The 27878-nt window shown below is 49.0% G+C and overlaps 2 protein-coding genes across 2 annotated transcripts; both read left to right on the top strand.

Annotated features, from left to right (window-relative positions):
- The first annotated feature begins 9827 nt into the window (after positions 1-9827).
- Positions 9828-17017, top strand: LOC107215695 (keratin, type II cytoskeletal 7-like). The gene is made up of 9 exons (XM_015652071.2): positions 9828-10373; positions 11469-11683; positions 12725-12785; positions 13060-13155; positions 13942-14106; positions 14520-14645; positions 15222-15442; positions 15800-15828; positions 15942-17017. Exons 1-9 carry the CDS (start codon positions 9828-9830, stop codon positions 16352-16354), a joined length of 1872 nt encoding a protein of 623 aa, XP_015507557.1. The 3' UTR covers positions 16355-17017.
- Positions 17018-21207: 4190 nt separating this feature from the next.
- On the top strand, positions 21208-25548 carry LOC107215655 (keratin, type II cytoskeletal 5-like). Its single transcript, XM_019009156.1, has 9 exons — positions 21208-21457; positions 21554-21631; positions 21674-21984; positions 22808-23028; positions 23855-23915; positions 24447-24542; positions 24648-24812; positions 24929-25054; positions 25324-25548. The coding sequence occupies exons 1-9, from the start codon at positions 21208-21210 to the stop codon at positions 25546-25548; spliced, it is 1533 nt and encodes a 510-aa protein (XP_018864701.1).
- Positions 25549-27878: the final 2330 nt, after the last annotated feature.

The following is a 27878-nucleotide window of genomic DNA, read 5'->3' as shown; positions in this document are numbered from 1 at the left end:
ACTGATGGGAAATCCAAGGTTGGATATTCAGCCCTGCAGCCCCACAAAGGTCAGAACAAACAAGATCCAAAGAAGCTGCAATAGAGCAGATTGTGGATAGATAGGTAAGAAAGTAGTCCTTAATTAGTTCCTCCTGCCAACACTCATTCCTTGCAGTCAGATGGCTCAACAATCCATGCTGTATTCCAAAGCAAGTTGTTCCCTGTGATGTGGTCAGTGTTATTAAAGGGAGGGAGGGGGGAGGGTTTGGTCAGAGATCTGATTTGTGATGGGGTGGATCAGGGCAGGACAGAGATATTCCGAGCCTGTGGTCCAGGCTTAGTGTGTGGGGAGGATTCTCCACCTCCTTGGATAAAGCCAAGTGTGATCATGCAGGGCTTTTTTCTTCTCTGCTTAACACAGCTTCCCTTTTAAGGTGATTTTAGTGAAAATCCCAAATTTTTTGGATTCTTCAGCCCTAGAACATGGGGAACATTGGACCTATTTCTTTGGCAGACAAACCAAACATATGGGTAAACTCTGACCTAATCTTAAGGGGTTCAAGGTTTCTTTTCTACAACCATGAAACCTTCTCAGGAGATTTGCTCTTCCCAGAGCACAGATGAGCAGATCTATCTCTGTAAAAGTTGGGCTTGGTGATCCTTTTGAGTCCCTTCCAAATGAGAATATTCTGTGATTCTGTGATTGTTCCTCTCCATTTTTTCCAGGTCTGTGTCATTGAGGTGGCTTGAGGAAGCTCTTGACCACAGACAACACCCTACACAAATCTGCTCCAAAGAAAATAAAGGAACCCAAGCCACAACCAACCATACAAAGCAGCCAAGTGTGAAACAGTGTCACTGGTCCTGCACTGGCTCTGGGAGCTGGACAGTGCTGCAAGAGTGCTGTGGGGCAGGGTGGGCTGGGGGAGGCGAGAGCTGGGATTGCTGAGATGTGTTTGAAGAGCAGAAATCCCTCCCTTTCTGTCCATAGGGAAATGCAGGTTGGATTTGCTTTTCTCCTTGAAACACCCTTGTGTTCAGCACAGCCTAGTTTGGCAGTGACAGAGCTGGGCTATGTTACCCACCAGGGTTTATGGGCTGGTTCTATATGGGAACAAAACTACCGCCAATATTCTTCATGGTTCAGGTGGGGAATCCTCTGTCTCCACCCAGCTCACTGGCCATAGCCCAGCTCAGGAGGGGGAGGTACTCATTTCCAAGATTAAGGGAGGCTTCACGTGTTTTCTTCTGTGGTCAATCACCTCATTCTGGGCTGTAGCTGCAGGATGGAGACTCCCATTAGATAATTAGTTCTTCATTTCCCCAAAAGAGATGCAAATGAGGGGGATTCACTCCTGATGGCAGATTTTCTACAACCTTTAGGCACAAAGTTTGTGACACCTCCATTGATGTGAAAATTGACAATTTTTGGGATGGAGACCCTGTCAGAAATCCCACGGCGCAGCCCAGAACAAGCTCCAAAGCTTCATCAGCTACAATATTATTGCACAAGAGCACTTCCAACTCTGGAGGAGCCCAGATGTTGACCTGGGATAAGGAATTAAACAGGACTTCTGCCAGCTGCCTTGAAATGAGCTGTTTTGTGCAACAAAAATTAGATTGACAGTTTCTGTGTGAATAAAAGAGAAAGAAGGGAAAGGATAAAACCGTTCAGACATTAAGGCTCTTGTTCAGTTTTGGGGTCAAAGAATGAGGATTCAGGGCAAAGGAGTGAACTCTGCATCCAAGACCCCTGGATTCAGAGTGAGGGGCAACAGCCTGCCCTGCAGAGTTCTGTGTGTGACAGTGATGAGGGTTTGGGTGACAAGGAGGTGCTAAACCCAGTAGCAATCTCAGAAGCAACCACTCCCCATTATCATGAACTCTTGGAGTGACTTGAAAGGAGTTGCTCAAAGGGGCAGTGACGTTTTGGGGACTGCCCAGGGCGTTTGTCAGCCCTTAATGAAATGAGGATGAGGAAGCCACAGTTGTCGTGCTCAGTAATTAAAGGGAAAGTAAAGCCTCCCGTCTGTCCTTTGGGAGCAGTCTGGCTGCGGACGGGATCAGGAAGGTTAAGCTGAGCAGTGACAGCATTGCAAAAATGCCCAGGAGGGAAAAAAAACATGAAATGATCTCCAGATGAAGCCAAGGAGGAGCTTGGAATACTAGGGGTGCAATTATTGGGATGCCTTGAACACCAAGCTGGCATTGGATCATTGAGATTTCCACATGCAAACCATTTTGCATGGGGAACAAGAGACGCAGGTGCTTCACACTCCCTGGGATCACACACAGTGCCCAGCAGGTGTATTTCCCCATGGGATATTAAGGAAGAAAATCCAACCACATAATAACAAGAACAAAGGGAATAACAAGGCCAAACATCAATGTGTGTTTGTTGCTCTGAGAAATTGCCCTGGAGTTCCACCAGTGAGTGTCCCCAGTGTGTCTATCCTGCCAAGCCAAAGGGGAAGAGGATGCCTGAATCACTTGCGATCATCCAGGTGCTGGGCTAGAAATGAAAATGTGAATTTCTAAGATCCCACTCAGCACAGTTTGCCCAGAAAGGTGTAGGTTTAGCTAATGGGCTTTCTTTGATTCTCCAATAAAGCATGGCCAGAGTCCTGTTGGCAGGGAATAGAGTTTCATGGAATGGGGTGGGTTGGAAGGAATGTGAAAGCATCTAATGCCATCCCTGCCATGGGCAGGGACACCTTCCCCATTCCAGGCTGCTCCAAGCCCTGTCCAACCTGGCTTTTGACCCTCACAGGGAGGAATTTCTTCCCAAAGCCTGCCTTCTACCAGTGGGATGCCATTCCCCCTTGTCCTGGCACTCCAGGCCATCATCCAAAGTCCCTCTCCTGCTCTCTTGGAGCCCCTTTAGGCACAGGAAATAGCTCCAAGGTCTCCCTGGATCCTTCTCTTCTCCACTCTGACCCACACATGCATCCAGCGGCACCCCTGCCATGGGCAGGGACACCTGCCAAAATCCCAGGCTGCTCCAAGCCTTGTCCAACCTGGCCTTGGACACTTCCAGGCATGGGGCTGTCACAATTTCTCTGGGCAACCTGTGCCAGGGCCTCCCCACCCTCACAGGGAAGAATTTTTTCCTGATACCTAATCTAAGACTACTTTCTTTCAGTGGGAAGCCATTCCCCCTTGTCCTGGCACTCCAGTGCTTTAGAAATAGTCTCTCTATATGTTTCTTCTTGTTTCCTTCAAGCACTGGAAAACCCCAATTAGGTCACCCCAGAGCCTTCTCCAGGCTGAACAATCCAAATTCTCTCAGCCTTTTCTCACAGTAGCTGCTCCATCCCTTTGATCATCTGCATGGCCTCCCCTGGACTCTCTCCAGCAGCTCCCCATCCTGTCTGTCCCCAGGGCTGGGGTAGCTCTGCAGGTGAGATCTCACCTGAGCAGGGCACGGTGGCAGAACCCACCCCCCACCTCGCCTGCTGCCCATGCTGTGGTGTCAGCCCAGGAAAGGATTCACAGGAAGGTTTTCCATTCCCATTTCTCTGTGCTGTTTCTTGGCTTTCTTTCCAGTCATTCAGTGCTGGGTTTTCTTGCAGCCCAGGTTCCCAAGTCTAGTGCCAATGGATTTTGAGAGGGGCCCAGCTGGATTTCAAAGCTAGTATGGGTTCATCTCTGGCCATGGATGGAAGAGTTTCCCAAAACAGGAGATTAAGGTCAAGCAGCGAAGGAATGCCCATCAGAAACAATAAAATCAAAGTCTGACTTTGCACCTCTGAAGGAAGTGGTGGCTGCCCCCTCCCTGCAAGCATCCAAGGCCAGGCTGGACAAGGCTTGGAGGAACCTGGGATAGTGGAAGGTGTCACTGCTCATGGCAGGGGGCAGAACGAGATGAGCTTTCAGGTCCCTTCCAGCCCAAACCATCCTGTGGGTCTTTGATTCCATGACCTTGCTCAGCTGGGGGAGGGATCATAACTCCACAGGTGCCACGACTGTCACTTTGCCCTATCTCCAGGAACATGTGGTTTTGTGGCAATCCAGGGTGCTAATCTCTGGAAATGAAGGTTCCAACCCTGCAGGCTTTGCTGAGCCAGGGAAATGGAGTGTGGAGCCCAGTGTTCCATCCGGCTGCTCCAAAGCACTGGGGCTTTAGGGAACATTGGAGCAGATGTTCCTGAGTATTAGACCTGAAATAGAGGTGGTTGTCAACTCCTCCAGGACAAATCCTGCCTTTATCTCCACTTCTTTCCGTGGAAAAACCATCACACACAGCACACACACTGAGCTGCCACTGCTGGGCTGACACACCAAGGTTTTCTTCGTGTTGGTGACAAAATGAATCACAAAAGTGACTCCAACTATTCATCAAGGTAATAGGTACATCCTCCAGAAGCTCAGCCTTCTGTCATCTCCTTAATCTGTGTGTCCATCTGGGAATTTTAATGAATAGGTGCTCACCACACCATTGTTATTTCTCCTGCTTCGAATTTGTCCCTTTATTTTGCTGAGGCAGCTGTGGACAGATAAGAACTTCTGCTCTAGGATCGCCCTTCCTAGGCCCTGCTGACTCCTGTCTTCAGGCTGTCCTGCAATGATTGATTTAGAAAACAATCTTTTCCTTGATGATCCCAAGCTCCTCATCGGCTCTTCATGGTCTCTCTCTTCAACTTGGTGCCTGGTTTTTAGGCAGCTGAATTTAGGTAAAGGACTCCCATGCTGGAACTGTTTTTATTTATTGGTGATCTCACCTGCTGTGTTGTTTCTAGATGGGCTGTGAGTGGCTTTGCTCTCTAAACAATGTCTCTTCTTGTCCTTCCTCACTTTTAAATTCAGCACAGAGATTGTTTTGCTGATAAAATCTCAGCATTCTCTGCTCTGCTGCCAGCAAACAGCATGAAATGTTTGTGCATCACCTCCACATCACTTTTGCTTTAAAGAAAACTCTAAAACAAAAGTTTGCTAAATTAACTTTGTTACATCAAGCACCTGCTCACTGAGCAGCTCCTCCCTGTGTTACTGCAGACACTGGTGTGACACACAGACAGATTTCCAGACATATCAATGGGAACTAGTTGAAATTCTGAGGCTGAATTTCCCTCCTCCCACACTCTCCCCTTTCACATGCCAGAAGGCATCTCTGGAGTCCCCAGTTGGCTCTGTGCATGAAGAAACAAGTTTTCTGATTAAAACCATCTGTACCATAGAAGAGATGAGACAACTATCCTGTGAAGCAGCACACCCTTATTTCCCACCTCCAGATTTGATGCACTCCCCATGGGAGATTTTTTGCCAACCTTTCCCCAAAAAACTCTTCCAGTGGACACCTTGTGCCCTTGGGGTGGGCTCTTTTTCCACAGGGTGACTCCCTCCGGTGCTCCTTCCTGGCTGCTCTGCTTTCATCTTGACACCACCACTCTGATCCCACCCCATTCCTTAGAGCCCCTGTGGTCCCTCAGCTGACACAAAGTTGTCTGGATGATGTCAAAATGCCTTACAAATTCCTGTGCAAAGGAGGAATGTTACAAAGAAAGGGGTGGACTTGTGATGGTTGGTACAAACCCTCTTTGTCCCTTGCATATGTTCCTCATATGAGACATCATCTTGAGGAAGAACATTTTATAGAACCATGGAATATCCTGAGTTGGAAAGGACACACCCAAATCATCAGTCCAGCTCGTGTCCCTGTACAAGACATGCCAAAAAATCTCAAAAGTCATGTACCTGACAGTGCTGTCCAAGGGCTCCTGGAGCTCTGGCAGCCTTGGGCCCATGACCATTCCCTAGGGAACTTGTTTAGTGTCTGACAACCCTCTGCAGACAGAACCTTTCCCCAGTATCCAACCTAGTCCTCCTGACACAGCTCCAGCTGTTCCCTGGGTCCTGTCCCTGCTCACAGAGAGCAGAGATTGGAGCTGCCTCCTGAGATGAAGATGCAGACCCTGTCCCTCAGTCTCCTCCAGGCTGACTTCATGTGGCCCCTCCAGACCCTTCTCCACCCCCATGTCCCTCCTTTAGACCCTCTCAAATCTTTAGGTCTTCCTCACATTGTGGCACCCAAACCTGCCCCCCAAATAGAGGTGAGGCTCCCTCAGCCCAGAGCAAGGACAATCCCCCTCCCTGGCCTGGCTGGGCTAGGCCTGGTGCCCTCAGGAGGTGTTGTCCCTCCTGGCTCCCAGGGCACACAGGTGGATCCTATTAGCTCATTTTTTTCTCCAAGCAGACTGTCACAACATCCCAACACTGGTGACGGGACCACACAGGTCACCCACAGTCCAGCAGAAGGAAGGGAGAAGTTTTGGGAAGGTCATACCTGAGAACACCTCAAATGCAAGCAGAACATATGGGCAGGAATCATGAAACAGCCTGGAGGGAACGTCAGGAATTATCTTTTCCATCTCCTTGCCCCAAAGCAGCATAAATGGATGGGGATAACTCAGGGTGAGGGTGAAGAGCAGCTGTGGAGAAATGTTACTGGTTCCCAGTTTCAGACCACAACCTATACCCCACTCCCCACTAATCCCTGTCTGCTTTGATGTGGGAGCCAAATCAAGCTGCATTTAAGAGATGGGTAACAGCCACCTTTGGAGAGCAGGACCAGCAAAACCAGTGGGAGGTGTCCCAGGGGCCTCATTAACCCTTTTAATGGTGACTTTGTGTCCCTTCCGCAGGGAGCCACAAAAACTGCCCAGCCTGCAGGGAGGGAGGGAGTGCACCACTACCACCAGGCCCTGACAGCCCCGCTTTTTGAGGAGAGAGTCTTAAAAAGTGCTTTTCTCACTGGGACAAAGCAGACTCGGGAGGCTGTTGGATGTTTTTTTCCTGTCAGAATCCCAACAAGAGGTTGGAAAAACCCCCAGGCTCTCCCTGTCTGCAGGGGTAGCTTTGCAGGTCCCAGTTTAGTAGGTGCTTAACCAGAATGAATTTATCTGGGCACATGTAAATCTCAAAGGTGTTAAAGTCTCATGAAAGCCACCACAGCTCAAGGAATGTTTATGGCCAAGCAGCTCAGGGGTTTCCCCTGTAAACCTGGATGGAAGCTGTAGGTTTAGATCAAAGATGAATCCCTGAGAGAAGCGGTTTCGTATCCTCCTTGGAAAGAGGAAGGTTGGTCCCTCTCTGCCAACACCATCTCACCCACAACCAGCCAGGACAAAATGTGGACATGTGAAAAGAAGTCAAGGAAGATGACCTGTGCATGAAAGCCATTGAAACCCTTCTCCCAGGAAGCCCAAATCCCATCGGAATCCTTCCTGCTTTGAAGTTGGTGGAACCTCCACCACGTGACTCCGAACCGGCTTTGTGAAAGCTCAGCAGCTGCAAACCACAGGCACTGCCCTGGACTAACTTCCTCTGATGTGCTAGGCTGGGCACCTGGAAAAGCCACTTCTTAGGGACAGCAGCAGGAGCAAGAGGTTGAAGATCAGGTTTGCTGTGGAGGAACAGCCCGACTACTCTTCATACACAAGAAGATCACAGGGCTTGCAGCTGGTGGAGGGTGATTGTCCCATGAGCAGCATTTTCCCAGTTTTCCAAAAAAAAACCCAGGGATCTGGAGTCTCTGCAGCCCTGAAATGTGTGCCACCCATGTGGCACAAGGCAGTCCATGGTGGCTGAGTAGAGATACAGGGGATAACTGGGACCTGACCCCAGCCAGATGCAGATTTCTCACAGCTGGAAAAGCTGGAAAGTTGTTGTCCTCTGGGGAAAAGGGCAGTGTGTTTCTTGGCATGAAGAGGAGATGCAGTCTCTCTGTGGTCCTGCTGGGCAGCAGAGCTCAGAGCAGTGGCTGCTCCTGATCCCGCAGCTATGCAGGGCTGGGCCACATAGAAAGCAGGACTGGAGCATAGCTTCTCCCTGTTTTTGGCTTGCCTGTGGTTGTACCAACCTAAGAAAGTTCATGAAGGTCATGTCTGGACCTCCCTAAGGGCTCAATGATGCTTTGTCCTATCTGTGAACGCCCTGTCCCCAGGCAGTGCTCCACATTTGGCTTCAGACCACACATCCAGAGTCTTCTTCAGGGATTGGCTCAAAATAAAACTAATTTCCAAAATATTTCTTCTCTTTTCACTTGCATGCAAGAGGTCCTGGTGCTTGGGTTACCTCAAAGTGACACAAAGGATGCGGTGCCAAAAAGCTCATTTGATTTCTCCAACTATCTGCGAATGAGAGCAATCTGGGATGGTGAAAGGTGTTTCTGGCCACAACATGGGGTTGGAATGAGTTTTATGGTGCCTTCCAACACAAACCAGTCCATGATTTCATGATTCTGTGGAAGTATACCTCACTGCAAGATGTGCATCCCAATGTACTCAGACCAACATAACTATACTGGAACTACTATGTGATTATAATTAAACATAGTATTTATTTTCATTTCAACCCATTATCAGACCTGTTTAAAAAAAGGAAAGACCCTTCGAGGAAATATTTTAAATATCCTGATTCCTTTTCCTGACATTTAATTCAGGACATTGCATTTCACATTGAAAATGGCACTGAGTCCACCTAGAACCCCAGTAAAGATGTAAAGATTTCTCAGGGCAAGCTCTTCAATCCTTTGTGTGTCTGTGATTAGACCCCCTTTCTAAGGCAAAAAGTAGCTTTATTTGTTTCCAAGCAAATTCAGAAATATTTTCAAGAATTTTAATTAAGAAGGTGTGATGTCTTCTCGTTACCAGATACTACTGGAGGGATTTAATGTCAAAAAGATGTGTCAAGGGATGACCAGGCAAAACCTTCACTCCAGCTGATATTTTTCAACTTGTTTGTAACACTTCCCTTCTTTGCTACTTCTCCTGTTCCCGTGAATCTGCTGTGTGCCTCAGTCCCATCACACCCATGTTTCAAATTTAGCGCCTTCCCAGGGCACACAACTCAGTAATAAATCACTGTCATTTCCCAGAAATGTCTTATCCTCAATTTCAGGTATTCTAAGGGGCAGTGGAAGTCCCCTTGGGCCCAGCACAGGTTACCCAGAGAAGCTGTGGTTGCTCCTTCCCTGGAAGTGACCAAGGCCAAGTTGGATGAAGCTTAGAACAACCTGGGATAGAGGAAGGTGTCCCTGCTCATGGCAGAGAGTGGAATAAGATGAGCTTTAAGGTCCCTTCCAAGCCAAATCATTCCATGACTCCACGATCCTGTGAACTCTCCGTTTCCCAGAGCATCCTCCCCATGACCAAACTCATCCTCAGCACCATCTGAAATGGTTCCTGTTCCATCAGTACGGAAACCACCAACCCCATCCTGCTGGTCAGCATCCGAATTCTCTCCAAGAGCCACAGCCATCCCCACAAGAAGAAGGAATAAATGCTTACAAGAATGCTCCCAACAACGTCAGTGCTGAGCCGGGATGGATCCGCCTTCCCTCTCCCTGTCACCAGCGGTCATTGCTCAAGAGCTCGCCTGGAGCTGGCCAAGGACCCTGAAAGGGGCGGCATCCCCACGACATTTTGCAGGAGGTCCTGAAACATAATTAAACGCTGTGGCGAAACCAAACCGTAAACAAGCCATGAATAAAAACCCCTTGAATTATTTTGCTAAACTATAATTACACAATAAGGAAGCAGATTAATTAAGTAAAATATAAGTCCTGAAACTGAAGCTTGCAAGCAAAGCAGTTTATTTTAATTTCCACATTATTTCATATGAGATAGAAGTGTTTGCTGTGGGTTTAAAATGTTGGAAGCCATTCCTTGCTGCCAGGCAGACCAAACCCAGTGGATAAATTAAATTTTTGCATCTGAGGCACCTCCTGAAAAGTATATAAGGAGAAGGGCTCTGCCTCAGAGGAGTTAAAGGAGATCTCCTTCTTCCAGTAGCTGCTCCTCTCTTGCTCCTCTGCATCGCTGTCACTGCCTGCCCAACCCAGCCACCATGAGCCGACAGTGCTACACCTCTGGCTCCATCCTGGGAAGACGAGGATTTTCCTCAGCGTCCGCCGTCTGCGGCCTGGGCAGGGCCAACAGCAGCTCAGCCTCCGTGTGCCAGCCCGTGGGACGGAGGTGTGGGATCGGTGGCTTCAGCAGCCGCAGTGTCTGTGATCTGGGCAGAGGGCAAAGAATTTCCTTCGGTGGGAGCTGCCGCAGTGGCGTCTACGGCGGTGCCAGCGTTGGGCGCTGCGGCGTTGCTTATGGCGGGGGCCGCTTTGGCACCGTTGTGGGCTTTGGGAACTGTGCGAGCTTTGGGGGTCTGGGCAGCTACAGAGGCCTCGGGGATGGTGTGGCCATGGGGGGCTACGGCAGTGGCATCAACATTGGCCTCGGCGGAGGGAGGTCCGAGGGGATTCGCGGCGTCAGCATCCACCCAGAGCTCCTCAAGCCCCTGTGCGTAGGCGTGGATCCTGAGGAGTGCCAAGTGCGGACCCACGAGAAGGAGCAGATCAAGAATCTCAACAACCAGTTTGCCTGTTTCATTGACAAGGTGAGACCCCACTTTCTCTGCCCCGTGTCCCTCAGCTCCAAAGGGTGCATGTCCCCAGAGACAACATGGGGAGCTATTTCTCTTGGTGCCTTGGTATTTTAACATTTCTGATGAACCATGGTGGTCCTGGCCTGGAGACCCTCTGGATTTAAGCCTTGAACCAAGGCAGTACTACCAATGTTGTACCTTTGGATGGTCAACAACCTGCTAAAGAGCTCCAGGGGATGTACTAAATCCAAACATGTGAGTGATGAGATGAAGACACAGAAGGACAGAAAATTTATTTCAAGTGTATAATCTGATATTGCTCTCACAAATCTATAAACTCCTGCATTCTTGAAATAGTATGTGTTTCATGAGGGTGATGTGGAAGGATAAATTTAACTAAAAATGGGAGGAACTATTTTAATTTCTCTGTCCCTTCACTCTGTGAACAAAATTATTTCGAGATTTCCTAAAAGGATGTAATTTATCATTATTTTCTTGCCTACATTTAAGGGTTTTCATGACTGTTTAGAGACCTGTTATGGGAAAGAATTTTTCAGACAGCAAAGAAAATCTGCTCTGTCTGATCTGAGCTGATCTCGATTTTCCTGGAGAGTTGCTCTCTGCAACTGGAAAAACTAAATCCACTCGGGAGCAGCAACTCCTGCTTCTTCCCATTTGTAAAATGACTTATTCATGACCCATCAAGCTCCTAGAGAGCCCTTTAATCTAGAAGTGGAAAGACATGATAAGTATCCACAACTGGAGTTTAAATCAGATACATCCAAATGAAGTCCTGGATGGAGCTTTTAGTGCTGAGCAAGACTTGTTACTACCCTGGGCCCATCAGAAGGCCGAGGATCTGGTTCTGGAGGAGGAGGGGAGGTGGCTTGGCTGCAACACAGAGTGAAGGCACCGATGTTGCTCAGCCTGAGATTCGAGTCCTGAGTAGGACCAGTTTAGCTCAGAGAAGATGCTGGTCCTACTCAAGCCCCTGAGACAGCAGCACCTGACCATTTGCAATTCTGATTTGATTTCCACTCTTCCGTTTGGGAAGTGCAGAAATCCTGGGACAGGAGAGTCTGACTCTCCCATCTCTTCCCTGCCCAGGTGCGGCTGCTGGAGCAGCAGAACAAAGTGCTGACCACCAAGTGGGAGCTGCTGCAGCAGTATGTGCTCCCAGCATCCCGGAGAAACTTGGAGCCTGTGTTTGAGAACTTCATCTGCAACCTGAGGAAGCAGTTGGAGTGTGTGATGGGGGAGCGTGAGCGGCTGGAGAACGAGGAGCGGTGCCTGCGGGATCTGGTTCAGGAGTTCAAGTGCAAGTAAGTTACACACAGGGAAGCTGCAGACTTAGATGTTGCTGGCCTGGGTGGTGTTCCTGAGTGTGAATCTAAGGAAATTGCATTGGTTGGATCAACAAACTGGGACACAGGGCAAGTCACCACTGCGCAAATTTCCTGCACTGGGCATCCAGTGCTGCACTGGAGATGCTGCTGATGGACTGGGAGATGTTTTCAAGCCCAGTTTCCTTAGGGAGCAGGATAGGAAACTACTTTGCCTCCTGCACACCCTGGTGGTTTGACATATCAAACCTCCCTTATCACCTGTGCCTGCATCTTCCCCAATGCCATCCATTCCCACAAAACAAACAAAACACTCAGCCAATTTTCTCCACCCCACTCTTTACCCACATCATGTTGGGATTCATTCTCTCTTTCCAGAGGGAATATGAGAATTGTTTACTTTTTTTTAATTTAAGGTGTAGATACTTCTTAATATCTCCCTGTGTGCCCTGCTAAGCCACAAACCAGGTCACTGGATCAACCTTCACCAGAGTTCATCATCTCAGGTGTTTTTTCTTGCTGAGCCACCGCCGAGCAGGTCCAACTCACAGAATCAGCATCTTGTGAAAGTTCTTGCAGGTCCCAATTACTGAGTCATTATGCCCTGACTCTGCTCCTCACTGCACCCCGGAGTTTCACAGGTTGCTCAAGCTCCTGACCTTCCCCTGAGGCATTTTGGCCACAGTCGCCCCATAAACACTCTGAGCAGAGTCCTAGATGCTCTGGAAAAACATGTCACAAAGCAGAAGGGCTGGAAGCAGCAATCCAACCCTCCAGCTTTGCATTTCTGGTGGTTTGGCTGGATTTTCTGTCCTCTGACTCCAGCCACCCAAACCACTGACATGGCTAAAACTGCTGAGTAAAGCCCAGTGAAGGGGTAAGAAACAGCAACAAAGCAAAAATAATGATAAAAAATGAGGTGCAAAGTGAAATCTCATTTCCCATGGTCTGCACTGGATGGTTGGGTGATGGAAATGTGGACCCCAGGGCTCAGCATTCCCCTACTCCACTTTCCTGCAGGTATGAAGATGAGATCAACAAGCGCACAGCAGCAGAGAATGAGTTTGTGGTACTCAAGAAGGTGAGTCAGGACCAGCTGAGGGTAGACAAACACCAGGTGTGAGGTCAGTGGGAAAAGTGGGGAGTCCTGACACCACGACACAGCCTGATGCCCCAAAAATCAGGCAACCCAAGGAATCTGAAGGGCCTCTCTGAGGTTTTCATCACATGCAGCCCAAACCCACATCCTGCTAAGGGGTGGAAATAGTAGGGTTTCCTCCAAATCCAAAGAAAACCTGGTATTTGTCACAGTCATTCCTTCACCTCTTTTCACCAAATTTCTGGTATCTCTCCAGGATGTGGATTGTCTCTACCTGACCAAGGAGGAGCTGGAGGTGAGGGTGGGTCTCCTGCGGCAGCAGCTAGAGTTCCTGAAGTGCATCTACGCTGAGGTAAGAGCTCCTGGCCCAATCTGCTCCCTGGGGTGAGGCATCACCTCCTGCTCTCCCCACCCAAGTCTTACACCTAGAGTACAGGAAAAGGTGTCTTTTCTGAAAATCCTGGAATTGCAGCCCAGAACTCTATGTCTTTTAGATGTATTTGATACCTCTAAATCTACATCTACCTACTTTGGGAAGGCAAAGGGGTTCTTGGTTGTCTCCTATATTGCTGCCCACAAGGGGAGAGATCTTTTGCATGAAAACCTCTCAAAGTCTAATCCAAACCACCCCTGGGTTGCCCAAATACTTCTAGCACTTGTTTTTTTTTACATTAGTCAAAATATTTTTATGCAAATAACACTTCTGTCTAAAATTCCAAAAGTTTTTAACAGGGTTTTTTTGACAGGTGTGTAAAAACAGAAGTTTTTACACAGGGGACACTTTGCATTGACACCTTTTTGAGCTAAACACCCTCAGTGGGGGTCAGTGGAGCCCAAAGAACTCACACCCAAAGGATTCCCAGTCCAGAAAAGCACTGGCACAGCCAGTAATGCAGGAGTGGGTTGCTCCACCAGGATTGCCTGCTCTTCCTTAGGGAACTGCACGCAGCCATCCCATGTTCTACCACAGAAACAGGTCCCACCTGCCAGGTCTTGCTGGACATGAGTTGCCCAACTGGAGAACCCCATGTTGGGAGTTTAGGGGAGAACCTCCTCCAACCAGACCCTCCTTGCTGGGGCTGCTGCTGGCCTGGCTGGGGCTGGTTGAGGGAATTGAACTAATGCTCTGGTCCTGCAGGAGAGGGCTCAGCTGGACTGTCAGCTGTGTGACACCTCTGTCATCGTGCAAATGGACAACAGCCGGGACCTGGACATGGAGGGCATCATCAAAAGTGTGGAGTGCTGCTACGAGGAGATTGCCCAGAAAAGCAAGGCTGAGGTGGAGGCTTTCTACCAAACCAGGGTGAGTTCTCCATGAATTTCCATGACAGACCATTTCTGAGACCATTCCTGTCCTCCATGATGCAACTTTAATGCACCTCACATTGTGTATTAGCTTCAGTTTGCTTAAGAAAGTTGTACCAAAAAAAACCCAAACCCAAACCAACCTTAAAAGTGTGGTTTGAGACATTTTGATATAGGCAGAGCAGATCAGTGTCCAGAGGTATCCCCTTCATGCACCCTGACCTCCAAGATCAGCAAGTCCAGGACTCACCTGAGACTCTCATCTTGTCCAGGTTGAGGCCATGTCTGGGTGGTGCCCTGGGGACACCAACCTTGGTGCAGCTCCAGAGATTTCCATCTTCCCAGGAAGGTAGGGGGCCCTGGGAAGGGGCGATTTGGGTGCACTGACATCATTCTCTTCCTGTGCAACAGCTGGAGGAACTCCACAGCAGCCGAGGCAAGTTCTGTGATGACCTGAGGAACAACCAGAGCGAGATTGCTGAGCTCAACAGGATGATCCAGAAGCTGCAGTGTGAGTCAGACAACGTGAAGAAACAGGTAGGACCAAGGGATGGATCCATATGGGAGGGCAGCTCCTCCATCAGAGGGCATTGTCCTACCAGCTCCTACTCTGTGGAGCTGAAAAGAACTCCCTACCCCAGATTAGATCTATCTTAACTTCTAATCTGATGTTCATGCACACAAAAAAGCAGATTTATTTTTCACTTGGCAAATAAGAAGTGTGTTGGTTTGCAGGTACCAGAATCAGTGTTTGCTCTGGGGTCCCACCAGGATACAGCCAACATCCCACCAGGTTGCAGCCAACAGATCCCATCCCATTCATCCCAAATAGCTTGGCCACCACAAATCCAACCTATATCTTGGCTCTCTGGCACTTCATGGCTGAGAAATAAGGGGTCATATGAGCAATGCTGTGGAGATACCCCTTAATATTACCCTTGGCTGCCCTCTTGCCCATAGAAATTATGCCTGGAAGTGTTCAAGGCCAGGTTGGATGTGGCTTGAAGCAGCTTGGGCTAGTGGAAGGTGTCCCTGCCCATGGCAGGAGATGGGACTGGGTGGGCTTCACTTTACTGAAGCTTTGTGGGAATGTCCTCTTGTGGCTGCCCCCAGATCTCAGCCCTGCAGACAGCCATCTGTGATGCCGAGCAACGGGGAGACTGCGCCCTCAAGGATGCCCGACAGAAGCTGATTGATCTGCAGACAGCTCTGCAGCAGGCCAAGGACAAGATGGCCTGTCTGCTCAGGGACTACCAGGAGCTGCTCAATGTCAAGCTGGCCCTGGACATTGAGATTGCCACTTACAGGACACTGCTGGAGGGAGAAGAGAGCAGGTAGGAGCAGCCCTGGAAGCACCTTGTAAGGATGTTAAGCAAAAGACAACAGGAGGAGAAAGAAATGCTGCACTCAGGGCTGCAGAGGGGAGCAGGGTCCCTTTTCCCTCCCACTGGATGCAGAGGGAATCACACTGTCATCCAAAAAGAGGATGGAATATTAGTATGACCGTGGAATTAGGGATCCAACCCTGCAATGCTTTGGTGGGCAATTTGAGCAAGCATCTCTCAGCAGGTGCACCTAAAGAGCCAAAGGACATGTCAGGTTTCTAAGGGGGCAGTGGCTGGGCTCCATTTGCTGTGAATTTGAGGAGTATGTCCCTAAATACATCTCTGAGACGTTTCTTTCCTTGACAGGATATGCACCGGCAACCCCGTGAGCGTAGGTGAGTTAATGAACCCCCGCTTAATTTCCTTACAACCTTTAAAGCTTGTTACGCTCCTTTTAAGCCGGGTTTTCGCTGCTCTGGGCGTGACCGAGCCTGTTTTTCTCCTGCAGCCGTGGTCAGCGGCGGGGGCACGGTCGGGGAGTGCAGATCCTTGTCTGGAATCGGAGGCAAATGCACCGTCAAGAGCGGAGGGGCCGGCGCGGGGCTGGGCATGGTCTCGTCCTTCGGCAACGCCGGGTTCAGCACACGGAGCGTGGATTGTGTCCCCAAGGTCGGGGCAGGATTCGGGGCCAGAAGCGCGGTTGGCTGCGTGGGGAGGGAAGTACTCACGGGGGTGGATGGGGTTCAGTGCGCCCCCGGGATGGGCAACCTGGGCAACCTGGGCAACCTGGGCAACCTGGGCAATGTGGTGTGCGCGGGGGTGGAGCAGTGCGGGGCCGGGCCCGTGCTCATCCCCGGGCCCCCGGGGGTCTGTGGGAACAGGTTCAGCACAGCCGTACGCGTGGTCAGGACGAGCCGGTAGAGACCAGTGAGGCCTGACACGGCAGATTTTATAATAATCAGCATTTCTGCAATAAAACAGTATTCCCCCTCCCTCTGGCAGCCACAGGGATCACACAACCATGCGCTAGGACATCGCTCTGCCTAAACCCTTTGCCAAACAAAACCCACCCTCTCCCTGATGTCTTTCTTGGGGGAAACCCTCCCCTGCCCCCCTCAGCCAGGTGAGATTTTCATTTCAGGGAGCATTCCTGTCTCCACACATCATCCTGGCTTTTCAGTCGCCCTGCCCTGCTTGACCCCTTTCCAGCAGGGACTTTCTTTCCCTAATGCAGCTATTGCAAAAGGATGAAAAATTTGGTCATCCCAACTTCAGAGAGAGAAGCCACAATTTAATCGTCCAAGACAAAGCTGCAGCTGTAATTTAACATCTTTAATGACAGCAGAAAATCCAATTTTTCCTGTTTACAAGAGTGTTGGGAATGCTTATGTAAATTGGCCCAGGTTGCTACACTGCGTTTGGTAGAGCAGATTTTAATTACACCCCAACGAGCACCTTATATTTCTGTAGTTAAATGCATGCGTTGTTTGTCCTGTGTGCAATAGACGGAGTTAAAGCTTTTAATGTAAGTGAACAGAGTTATTATCCTTCGCTTACTTCAGACTTTCAGCTGTACCTTCAATAAACTCCATGCATAATTCATACTGCACTGCCTGGGCTTTATTTCCCTACCTGCTATTGCAAATCATAGAAATTTCCTCAAACCTGAATCTCCCAATGGGTGGAGTTTGGAGCTTCAAGAAGTTTTTGTCTGCTCTCCTTCCTGAAGTACCTTTGCATACCTTTATTCCATCCACTGATTACTGTGGCCACAAGGAAGTCTGGAAAGCAGGCTACTTAAACCATCTGTGGGACATGCAGTTTGCTTGGGATCTCTCACAGCATCTGGGATCTCTGGAGACAGAACAAAAAGGCAGCCAGACCCTTGTTTAAAGAAATCAGTGAGAACCGGCTCAGGGAGTAACAGGAAAATAATCCCACACCACACCCATGAAGCCCTCTCACAAGAGGAGGTTGATTTTAGAAGAAAGAGGAAAATTCAGTTTCCCAAAATGTAGCACCTGGGGCTTCTTCCCAATCCTCACCTTCCTTAAAATATGTGAACTCACACAAAGAGGAGGGTCTGGAGATGTGGCTGGACATGTCCCTCCATCATCCCTTCCAGGGAGGAAAAACCCCCTCTCTCTCTCTCTCATGCACACACAATTTTAGGAAACTGGGATTTAGGAGGAATCACACAGTCCTCCCCTTTTTCTGTATGAGTGTCACAGAATCATGGAATATCCTGGGTGGGAAGGGACCCACAAGGATCAGTGAATCCCACTCCTGGCCCTGCACAGGACACCCCAAAAATCCCACCAGATGCTTGAGTGTTATCCCAATGCTTCTGGAGTTCTGCAGGGCTCCCAGTTCTCCTGGACGGTCACCCACTGGTCTCTACAACTTGGGAGGATATTGCCATGGTGACAACTCAACCCAGCTGGATGCACAGTGGCAATCACGGGAAAACCAACCAGCCCTGCTGCTCCTCCCTTCCCACAGCTCCCCATGGCACAGCCAACAGCCCCTGAGCCATCTCTGCATCACCGTTGGAGAAATCCCCATGTCTTTGTCCAGCCTGGAACAGCACAGGGTGTGGACAGTTTCATCTGCCCATGAAAGGCTCACCAAAAACCAGGGGCTGTAATTTATTCCCCCATGTCCCACTCCACTTCCAAGACTTCCCTGCTGACTCATGGCTTCTTTCCCTCAACCTCTTCAGGGCTGGAAAATGAGCTCAGCCCCCATCCAAGACTTGGTCTGTCCTCGCTGGCAGGGTGGGGATGAACCCACCACAGTATGAGTTCCAGCCTCTGCTGTTCTCCCAGCATCAGGCATTCCAGCTCCCCTCCTGGTATATTGGATGTGATCAACAGGAAGCAGAGCACTAATTCTATTTTAATAAATGCCACAGTGGCTGAGGGGTGGTGAAAGCCAAGTGGGTCAGCTTTTGGTGAGAAAGCAAAACTCACCCCACTAAAGATGTTTTTGGAAATGTTGTCTTCATCTTTTCTGCTCCATGAACAGAACTCGGGCTCCATCTCATTTCTATGTAAATACCAAGCAGGAACACCCCAAACAAGAAGCTTCCAGTGCCCCAACAGCTCATAATTTATGTTGATCATCTCCCTGCAAAGCAATACCTGAACACCAAACACCAGGCAAACACCCCAGGGGATAAAAGCAGTTTGGCAGCTCTTGTACTTCTGGGAGAAAACCTTTAATCATCCCTGTCCTCAACTTCCAACTATTGCAAAACCCACGTTTGCTGCTGCTTGCGTGAAGATGTTCATGTAGATCAGGGTATTTTGGAGAGAAAAAAGCCGGGAATGTGGGTTTGGGGTGGATGGAGGTCAAATCCTGCACAGTGTCAGTCTTGATAGACCCGTTTGTAAATTGATAGTCTAAAACTATGGATTCATGGAATGGTTGGGTTACAAGGGATCTTATAAACCATCTCATTCCACCCCCTGCCATGGCCAGGGACACCTCCCACTATCCCAGGCTGCTCCGAGCCCTGTCCAGCCTGGTCTTGGACACTTGGAGGGATGGGGCAGCCACAGCTTCTCTGGGAAATCCATTCTAGGGCCTCTGCACCCTCATAGAAGGAATTTCTTCCATATACTTAACTTCAACTTTCCCCTCTTTCAGCTTGAATCCAGAGCCTGGCAGAGTTGATCCAAACAGACAGATGAAAATGCCACATTTGCCTCTGTGTTTGGAGCCCAAACCCTAGGCTCCTCCACACCACCAGCCACCCCAAGAAAGAAAGGGAGTGTTTTTCAGGTGGCTTTTGCATCGCTCACATACCCGGTGGATAACAAGCCAAGGGGAGAACAGTATGGGAGCCTAAAGTGACAATTCCTTCTTTCTTCTTGGCAGCCCCACCTTTAATCCCATTACATTCACTCAGCTCTAATATCTGATCTGAACCCGTTTTTCAGCTTCAGGACAAGTTGCCTTTACTGGGGTCAAGGAACCATGAAGACAAAATCTAATTTTCCCATCACACCCTGGCTTTGAATTTTATGCAAATCATCAAGGCAATGGATGTTTATGAATTTCAAATGACATTCCAGATTCATACCCACATTTTCCAAAAAGAAACAAGCTGACCTGCACCATGTGGGAATAATTTCTCACTGCAAAGGGAAATTCTCTTTCAGTGCCCCAACTCTCCCATTTGAGCCTGCCTGACAGCATTTCTCCAGGGATAATAAGATATTTGGTCTTCTGTATTCGTAGCACCTGTTTAATTGTTCTTCCAGAGATGCCAGTGGAATTTTAGCTCCTTAATGGTTTTGTAGCACTGGGACACAGGGATGTGTTTTGAAGGGCAAGTAGAGTCCTGTTTAAGGTCCAGTCCTGCAGAGTGCAGGCCAAGCCACCAGGGCAGCCCCATGCCAAAAACCAGCTGAGCTCTGACATGCAAGGGATAAAATACTCTCAACACTGCAGTTCCACAAAGTCTGACATGCCAGAAAATGTCACCACACCCTGTTGAATTTGATAATTTTTTCCCAAGGACTCCAGGAAGTAAAATAAGGAGAATTTGTGGGAGTATTTTTCATCCTGGTTAAATCTGCTTTTGGAGTGTTTTGGATGGAAGGTTCAAAGGTCTTTAAAAGAAATCTGAGCTAGAGAGAGCCAGAAACTCAGGACTGACAACATCCTAAAGTGGGAAAATGGCGTCATTCCACAGAGCTGGCCAGAGAGTTTTTCAGAAAATCTGCCCCTTTTTTTAAAAAATGGTTTTTAGGTCAAGATGAAAATACATCAATCACATCATCAGCTAGCTGGAGATAACACAGCCTCTGCGTGGAATGGAGTTGTACTCTGGAAATGCAAACATCCAAAGGAAAAGCCTAGAACACTTGCCATAGGCTAAATAATGAATATAAATGGGAATAATTTGAGGTGATATTTACATATGGAAAGGGGAAAGAGGAAAACTTGATCAGGACCTCTTTGTCAAGTCATCCCAAAGAGATGTCCCTGCCCAGGGAGTAGGAACAGCAGACTGGATAAATTAGAAACTCAAAAGGGATGTCAGGTTTCATGAACATCAAGCTGCCTTCTTCCTTCAGGTGAAGAAACCCCACTAATTATTTTTGTTCAGATTCAAACGTTTTGTTTTCACCATCTTTCACTTTGGAGTTAGTCCAGAGGACTCTTCACTGATCTCTGTGTTGATGTGCTTCATCTTTTAAGTAGAATTGGGAATGCAAGACATTATTTCTGGCTTTATAATATTTTTAAATTATTTTCTTTCACAGTGAGGGAATTATAGAATATGGAATCCCAGAATGGTTTGGGTTGGAAGGAATCTCAAAGACCATCTCATTCCATCCCCCCACCTCCATGAGCAGGGACACCTTGCATTAACCCAGGTTGCTCCAAGTCCCTCCCAGCCTGGCCTTGGACACTTCCAGGGTTAGGCAAAATAATACAAAATAAAAGAACCCATCTCTGTGAGGAGACAGAAGTTTTGCATCAGGCTGAGCTCTCCCTGCCAGAGATCTGGGTGTTAGATAACTCTTCCGGCTGAGTGGATCCAGCCCCAGGAGGTGTGTTTGGGTGCAATCAGGATTTAACAAGTCTCAGTGAGACAGCTGCCTCCTGGCATGTCAAAACCATGAAGGCACTAAATTGATCACTGGACTTCCATGCAACCAAGCCCAGATCCCTAAGGTATAAAAAGGGTACCCATATTCCCTTTCCTCAGGGAGCTGTGGAGTCTCTCTGGCTGTGCAGGGCCCTTCTCTGCTGTTGTGATGAACCGAACGCTCAGCATGAGGGCAGGAGGTGGAGGCCGATCCTACAGTGCTGCCTCAGCCATAATTCCAAGCAGCAACAGGGCTGGCTTTAGCTCTGTGTCTGTGGCACGATCGGGAGGAGGAGGAGGTGGCTTTGGGAGGCTCATTGGAGGAGGTGGCAGCAGAAGTTCTGGCAGTGGTGGAGGTTTTGGCAGCAGGAGCCTTTACAACCTTGGTGGTAGCAAGAGGATTTCCATTGGGGTTGGAAGCAGCTTCCGAGCTGCTTTTGGAGGTGGAGCTACAGGTGGCTCTGCTCTGGGAGGTGGCAGTGGAGTGGGTGGCTGTGGGTTTGGCAGTGGTGGAGCTGGTGGTGGGCTTGGGCTGGGGCTTGGGCTGGGGCTTGGTGGTGGAGGAGGCGGATTTGGTGGTGGTGGAGCTGGTGGTGGGCTTGGGCTGGGGCTTGGACTGGGGCTTGGTGGTGCAGGTGGTGGATTTGGCTTTGGTGGTGGTGCTGGTGGGCTTGGCTATAGTGGTGGGCATGGGAGTGGCGGAGGGTTTGGCTTTGGTGGACTGGGGGGGCTGGGAGGATTCCCTGCAGGGCTGGGTGGTGGCAGGAACCCAGTGGGATTTTCTGGTGGCCCATCTGGAGTGGGTACAATTCAAGAAGTGACTGTGAACCAGAGTCTCCTGGCACCACTGAACCTGGAGATAGATCCAAACATCCAACAGGTGCGGAAAGATGAGAAGGAGCAAATCAAGACCCTCAACAACAAATTTGCTTCTTTCATTGACAAGGTGAGACTTTGTTGGGTGCTGTGCATCTGTGGTAGAGGGGGAGTGAGGATCTAGTAAGTACAAAAATATGATTTCAGAGATCTCCAGTCCTTCACTCATTTCTTCCCTGCATGTCTTCGTTAATTCCCTCAAACAATAACACCCTTGTGAATGTTTACAGGGGAGAAAACAAAACAAGAAAATTGTAGTAATGTGACTAGATCCAGGTTTTGTGCCTGAGAAATAACACAGATTAGTTGAAATGGAGTAAGTCAGTTTTGGGTCTAGGTCTACTGGCTCAACCCAGCTCTCTCTCTGGGCAATGTGCAACAGCAGATGTGTTGGTCTTTGTTGTTTATTGCCTGCAAGATAAAATCATTTTTGTACTGACTCAATTGACTCAACCACTCAAGTCCATCCTTGGCTTTTAATTGGATAAATATGTTGTATGAATGAGCAAAAGGAAAGGCAATTAAGTCTTTTAGCGTTAGTATTCAGACCATGGCTTTAATGAAGAAAGATAAATATCTTACAAAGAAAGAAATACCATAGGGTGTGAAAGAAGAACTTTACTGTCTGGTGAAGAAAGAGCTGAACTTCTTACTATCACTCTCTGGCTTCCTAAATTAAATTGCCTCTGAAGAGAACTGTCCACTGAGGGTGGATTTGCTCAGTTATAGGTTGGGCTAACACAGCCCTGGATAATCCAGTGGATATTCCCAGCTTGGAAACTCTTAGTTTGGGAATCCTTGGCTCCTGCCATGTATCACTCACAGTTATTGAATATTGGCTGTCATCTCACAGGTATCTTCTGTCTAAGTCTCTTCTGCTTCCCAATACTCAGGTTCGCTTCCTGGAGCAGCAGAACAAGGTGCTGGAGACCAAATGGACTCTTCTGCAGGAGCAGGGCCAAAAAAACAACTCTGGCAAGAACAACCTGGACCCACTTTTCGAGGCCTATATCAACAACCTGCGGCGGCAGTTGGCCAACCTGCTCAATGAGCGGGGACGAATGGATGGGGAGCTGAAGAACATGCAGGACCTCGTGGAGGACTTCAAGAACAAGTGAGTGTGAAAGAGGGTGTAAATTGTTCAGCTGAATATTGAGCAGCAAGAGTTTTCACCCTGAGGGTGACCAGATACTGAACAGTCTCCCCAGGGAATGGCCCTATGGCTACCAGAGCTCCAGGAGTGTTTGGACAATGCTCTCAGGCACAGGGTGGGATTGGTGGGGTGTCCTGTGCAGGGCCAGGAGTTGGATTCAATGATCCTCATGGGTCTCTTCCAACTCAGCTGAATTTATGATTCCATAATTTTATAATTCTAGGATTCTATGATTCTATAATTCTACTTATCTATGATTCTATAATTATATAGTTCTGAGATTCTATGATTCATCTCAAAAATTTTGATTTCTGAAAGTCAAACATCCAGTCAGAAGTATTAATGGAAATTTCTCCAGGAAAGGGGAAAAAGTGTCTCTGGTTTGTGGTCCGACCCATAACATAGAGCATCACTAATCACTTCCAAGACTTCTTGCTCAGAGGTATCTCTCCCTGCAGGACCCATTTTCCTCAACAGCACCAAAAAGGGTCCATCAACATTTTTCCCATCAAAAACTGGAGATTCTGCCAAGACACAGCACCTTGAAATGGCTCTTGAAAAGGAAAATCCTCTAAACCAGCTTTACCTTCCTTGTTCTATCTGCATTAAGTCAAAAATGTCCTTTCCACCTTTAGAGAAATGAGAACTCACACTTTCGAGCTGGACAGCTCCCAGGAGGCTGATCTGGAGATGCCACCCACAGTTCAGACCATCTTGCAGTCCTACCTGGGCACCTGTTCTGCTTCCTGAGGTCTGATCCAGCACCTCTTTCCCTTTATCCCTGCAGATACGAAGAGGAAATCAACCGGCGCACGGCAGCAGAGAATGAATTTGTGGTTCTCAAGAAGGTGGGTGAGACAGGAGGTGCTGCAGATACTGAGCCAACCCCAACCATATCATGGACTGGGAATATCCCGAGGGATGGGAGATCTCATGGACCTGCATCCTCATCCTTTAGAAGGGCTTTAAATCATCATTTGATCATGGTATTGTGGGAAAGGAATGGAGTGGCTTGTAGGAGGGAAGCAAAATCTCCTCCCACTCCTGTCCCACAACACACAGAGGTTCAAAACAAGCCATGTAGAGACAAAGGGGATCAGTCATGCTGGGAATCCCAGGTACCAAGGCCAAAGAGCCAGTACCTCCCTCCTAATCCACTTTCAAATTACACACAAATTACACAAATTTTCCAGGGCACGAGATGCCCTCTTGGTGCTCTTTCAGCCAGATGTGCCAAGCACAGCTTCTCTACCAGGCAGCAGGGAAAGGGACAGCCTCATCTCCAGGCTTGGCCATTCCTTAGCTGTGCCAAAGGACTTCTTCCTGGCTGAGAAGAGGATCCAGGTGCCACAGGTGTCCCCACAACTGCTCTTTTCCAGGATGTGGATGCTGCTTACATGAACAAGGTGGAGCTGGAGGCCAAGGTGGACGCCCTGAGTGATGAGCTCAACTTCCTTCGAGCCCTCTATGAGGCGGTACAGACAAATCCCTGATTCCTGTCCTGCTGTTGTCCTTGGCTGGGGCTGCTACCACTCTGAGGGTTGGGAGAGGTAAGTGCAGTTCCCATGTGCTACCCACAGGAGCTGGCTCAGCTCAGCGCCCAAGTGTCCGACACCGCCGTCATCCTGTCCATGGACAACAACCGGGACCTGGACCTGAGCAGCATCATTGCAGAGGTCAAAGCTCAGTACGAGGACATCGCCAACCGGAGCCGGGCCGAGGCCGAGGCCTGGTACCAAACCAAGGTGAGCTGACCCGTCATTTCCACAGGAAATCCCTGCTCTCCTTAAGAGGGGCTGTTTGAACCATGTCTTGTCCAGCCAGACACCTCAGACAGTTCACGTTACATCTTCCTCCTCAGTTTGAGGAGCTGCAGGCCACAGCTGGGAAACACGGTGATGACCTGCGCAACACAAAGGGTGAGATCTCAGAGCTCAACCGGCTCATCCAAAGGATCCGCTCCGAGATAGAGAATACAAGGAACCAGGTAGGAATGGCAAAAGGAGCTAACAGAGCCCCATTCTATTGTCCATCAACACTGCAGCTCAGCTTTGCTGATCAGGGGCTTTTCCAGCCTCACTGAAGATGTTGAAATCCCTCCTGGAAAGGACTTCACACTGTAAAATTTAACTATTAAGTCCTTGCCAGCCTGGCATTTCGACTCCAGCCATGTTAGCTCAGCTGGTACATTTTCCATGAACATCCCAGTTCACCCAAAGGGAAGAGCAGCTTTCCAAGCCCCCCCATCCCTTGCAGTGTGCCACCCTGCAGACGGCCATCGGAGACTCTGAGGAGCGTGGGGAGATGGCCCTCAAGGACGCCAAGGCAAAGATGATTGAGCTGGAGGATGCCCTGCAGAAAGCCAAGGCTGATATGGCTCGGCAGCTCCGGGAATACCAGGAGCTCATGAATGTCAAGCTGGCCCTGGACATTGAGATCGCGACCTACAGGAAGCTGCTGGAGGGCGAGGAGAGCAGGTAGGAGCAAAATCCTTGTGAGGATAATAGTGACTATCACTCTTCCCATCAGAGGTTGGTCCCTCTGCCTGTCTCCATAATTTTGTTCCAATCTCTTCTTAACCCGCAACAGGCTCAGCGGGGAGGGACTGAACCCCATCAGCTATTGTAAGTATCACAGTTCTGGACCCCAAAGTCTGGCTTTGGGAGAAAGGCCTGGGAGAAACCTTGGGAAAAGGGAAGTTTGGCCCCACATAAGACTTTTGGAGCCCTTCACTGTCATTAGGGGCTTGTGCAGGGGGTGGAAGTTGGGTTTAAGTCCTGTGGGTCAAGGTTCTGATAATGATGATGATGCTTCCTGGAACTGGGTGACTCCCCAGAGAAGCTGTGGCTGCCCCATCCCTGGAAGTGCCCAGGGCCAGGTTGGATGGGGCTTGGAGCAATCTGGGATAATGGAAGGAGTCCCTGCCCATGGCAGGGGCCGGGATGGGATGACTTTTATGGCCCCTTCCAGCCCAGCCCATCCCATGATTCCATGACTGCCATGCGGATGTTCAATCTTTTGGTTGTTTTTCCTTGCAGCAGTCATCAGCTCCAGCTCCAACATTGCTGGTGGAGCTGGCTTAGGAGGAGGATTTGGTGGACTGAGCCTGAGTGGAGGAGGAGGTGGAAGTGGTTTTGGCCTCGGAGGAGGTGGTGGGAACAGCTTTGGTCTTGGAGGAGGTGCTGAAAGTGGCTTTGGCCTTGGAGGAGTTGGTGGGAGCAGCTTCAGTCTTGGAGCTGGCAGTGGAGGAGGAGGAGGCTACAGCTTTGGAAGCGGAGGAGGACTTGGACTTGGGGCTGGAGGTGGTCATGGAGGTGGATTTGGAGGAGGGAGTGGTCTGGGCACTGGTGGCAGCTACAGCCATGCCGGAGGTGGCAGCAGCGCCCTGAGCACCAGCGGAGGGAATTTCAGCTCTGGAAGTGCAAAAGGCACCAACCCAGGTGTGAAAATCGTCTCCAAAACCTCCTCCAGCAAAAAGAGCATAAAAAGCCAAAGCCTGAAGAATGCCACAGAGTCTGAGTGAAGCCAAGCCCAGACCCTCCCATGGTTCCTCTGTTCCTCCTGCCCACCATTCTCCCCCAACCTCCACCCCTCCAGCTGCCCCTGCCCTGCTCCTGCTCCATAGTTCTCACACATTTGGATCTCAGGTCAACAAAAGCAGTGGAACACACAGTTACAAAAGCTCTCCAAGTCCCTGGAACAGGAGTTAAAGGAAAACATGGGCCTAAGTGATTGTTCTGAATGGGGAATTGGTTTGGTTTTCCATTTGTTTGTTTTTAATAAGACCAAGCAGTTTGTGATTGTGGCCACCCACAGCTATCAGCTAAAACAGAGCAAGTAGCAGGAAAAGTTTAACCTCAATTCTGGCCCCCAGAAGCCCAGGGATGGGCTGGAAATGTGTGTTCAACTCACTCTGCTTTGCCTTCATGGTTGGAATGAGCCCAACTCACTCCTTCACAAGAGAAGTTCATCTGCATCAGAGGTCTGGGTTATTTTTCTGCTATCTAGAAGTACCCCTGGAGGCTACTCTAAGATCCCAGACAATGGCTTGTAATGTCCCTCTTAAAATATCCTTCATTCTGAGTCACTCTGGTGAGGTGGAAAATCTCTCTTTCTTCCATTCACAGCCAAGTTTTGAAATATATGATTCTTCCAGATATTTCCAAGTTTTGCTGCTGAGTCAGCTCAGACACTTGAGCCTGATCAGAGATTTGGATTCTAATGTTCAAGCAGCAGCCTGAGCTCCCTCCACCCACAGATGAGAATTCAATGTGTCACAAGCTTATCAATAAGCTTTTCTACAATCACTCTCCCATTCCTGTCCTTTCTCTTCTTAAATGAGTTTGCCCGCAGCAGCCCTAACACATAATCTCGGGAGTGTTTTTTGTCAGAGGACTCACCAGTGATTGGTCCAAAACCTATAAAAAAGGTCTTATTTTCTAAATTATAGGATTTTAAAATTCTAAATAATGTCTGATACAATGAGTACTTCAAAAGCAAGACCAGTGCTTGCTGTTAAATGGGGTTTCTCTCCTGTCCCATACAAGGTTTTGCTGGAATGTCCTCAAGAATTCCCAAACCCTCCAGCATTCCAAGTCTTTCCCCACAGCCTTAGTCGCAGCAGGTGGAGAAAGTCTGAGACTGTGAAAATCACCCTGGAAAAGCTGCCTGAAGGGTCATGTCCACACAGCTCATGGGGGAATTCCAGCACCTCCTCTCTGTGTGGTTTTCTCTGCCAAAAGAAAGACCTTTGAGAAACTGGGAAGTGCAGCAGGTTCCAGACCAGTGTGTGAGAAATGACACAGTTGAGA

The sequence above is a fragment of the Parus major genome, linkage group LGE22, assembly GCF_001522545.3.
Source record: "Parus major isolate Abel linkage group LGE22, Parus_major1.1, whole genome shotgun sequence".
Classification (NCBI taxonomy): domain Eukaryota; kingdom Metazoa; phylum Chordata; class Aves; order Passeriformes; family Paridae; genus Parus; species Parus major.
This window is presented reverse-complemented; position numbering and strand designations above follow the sequence as displayed.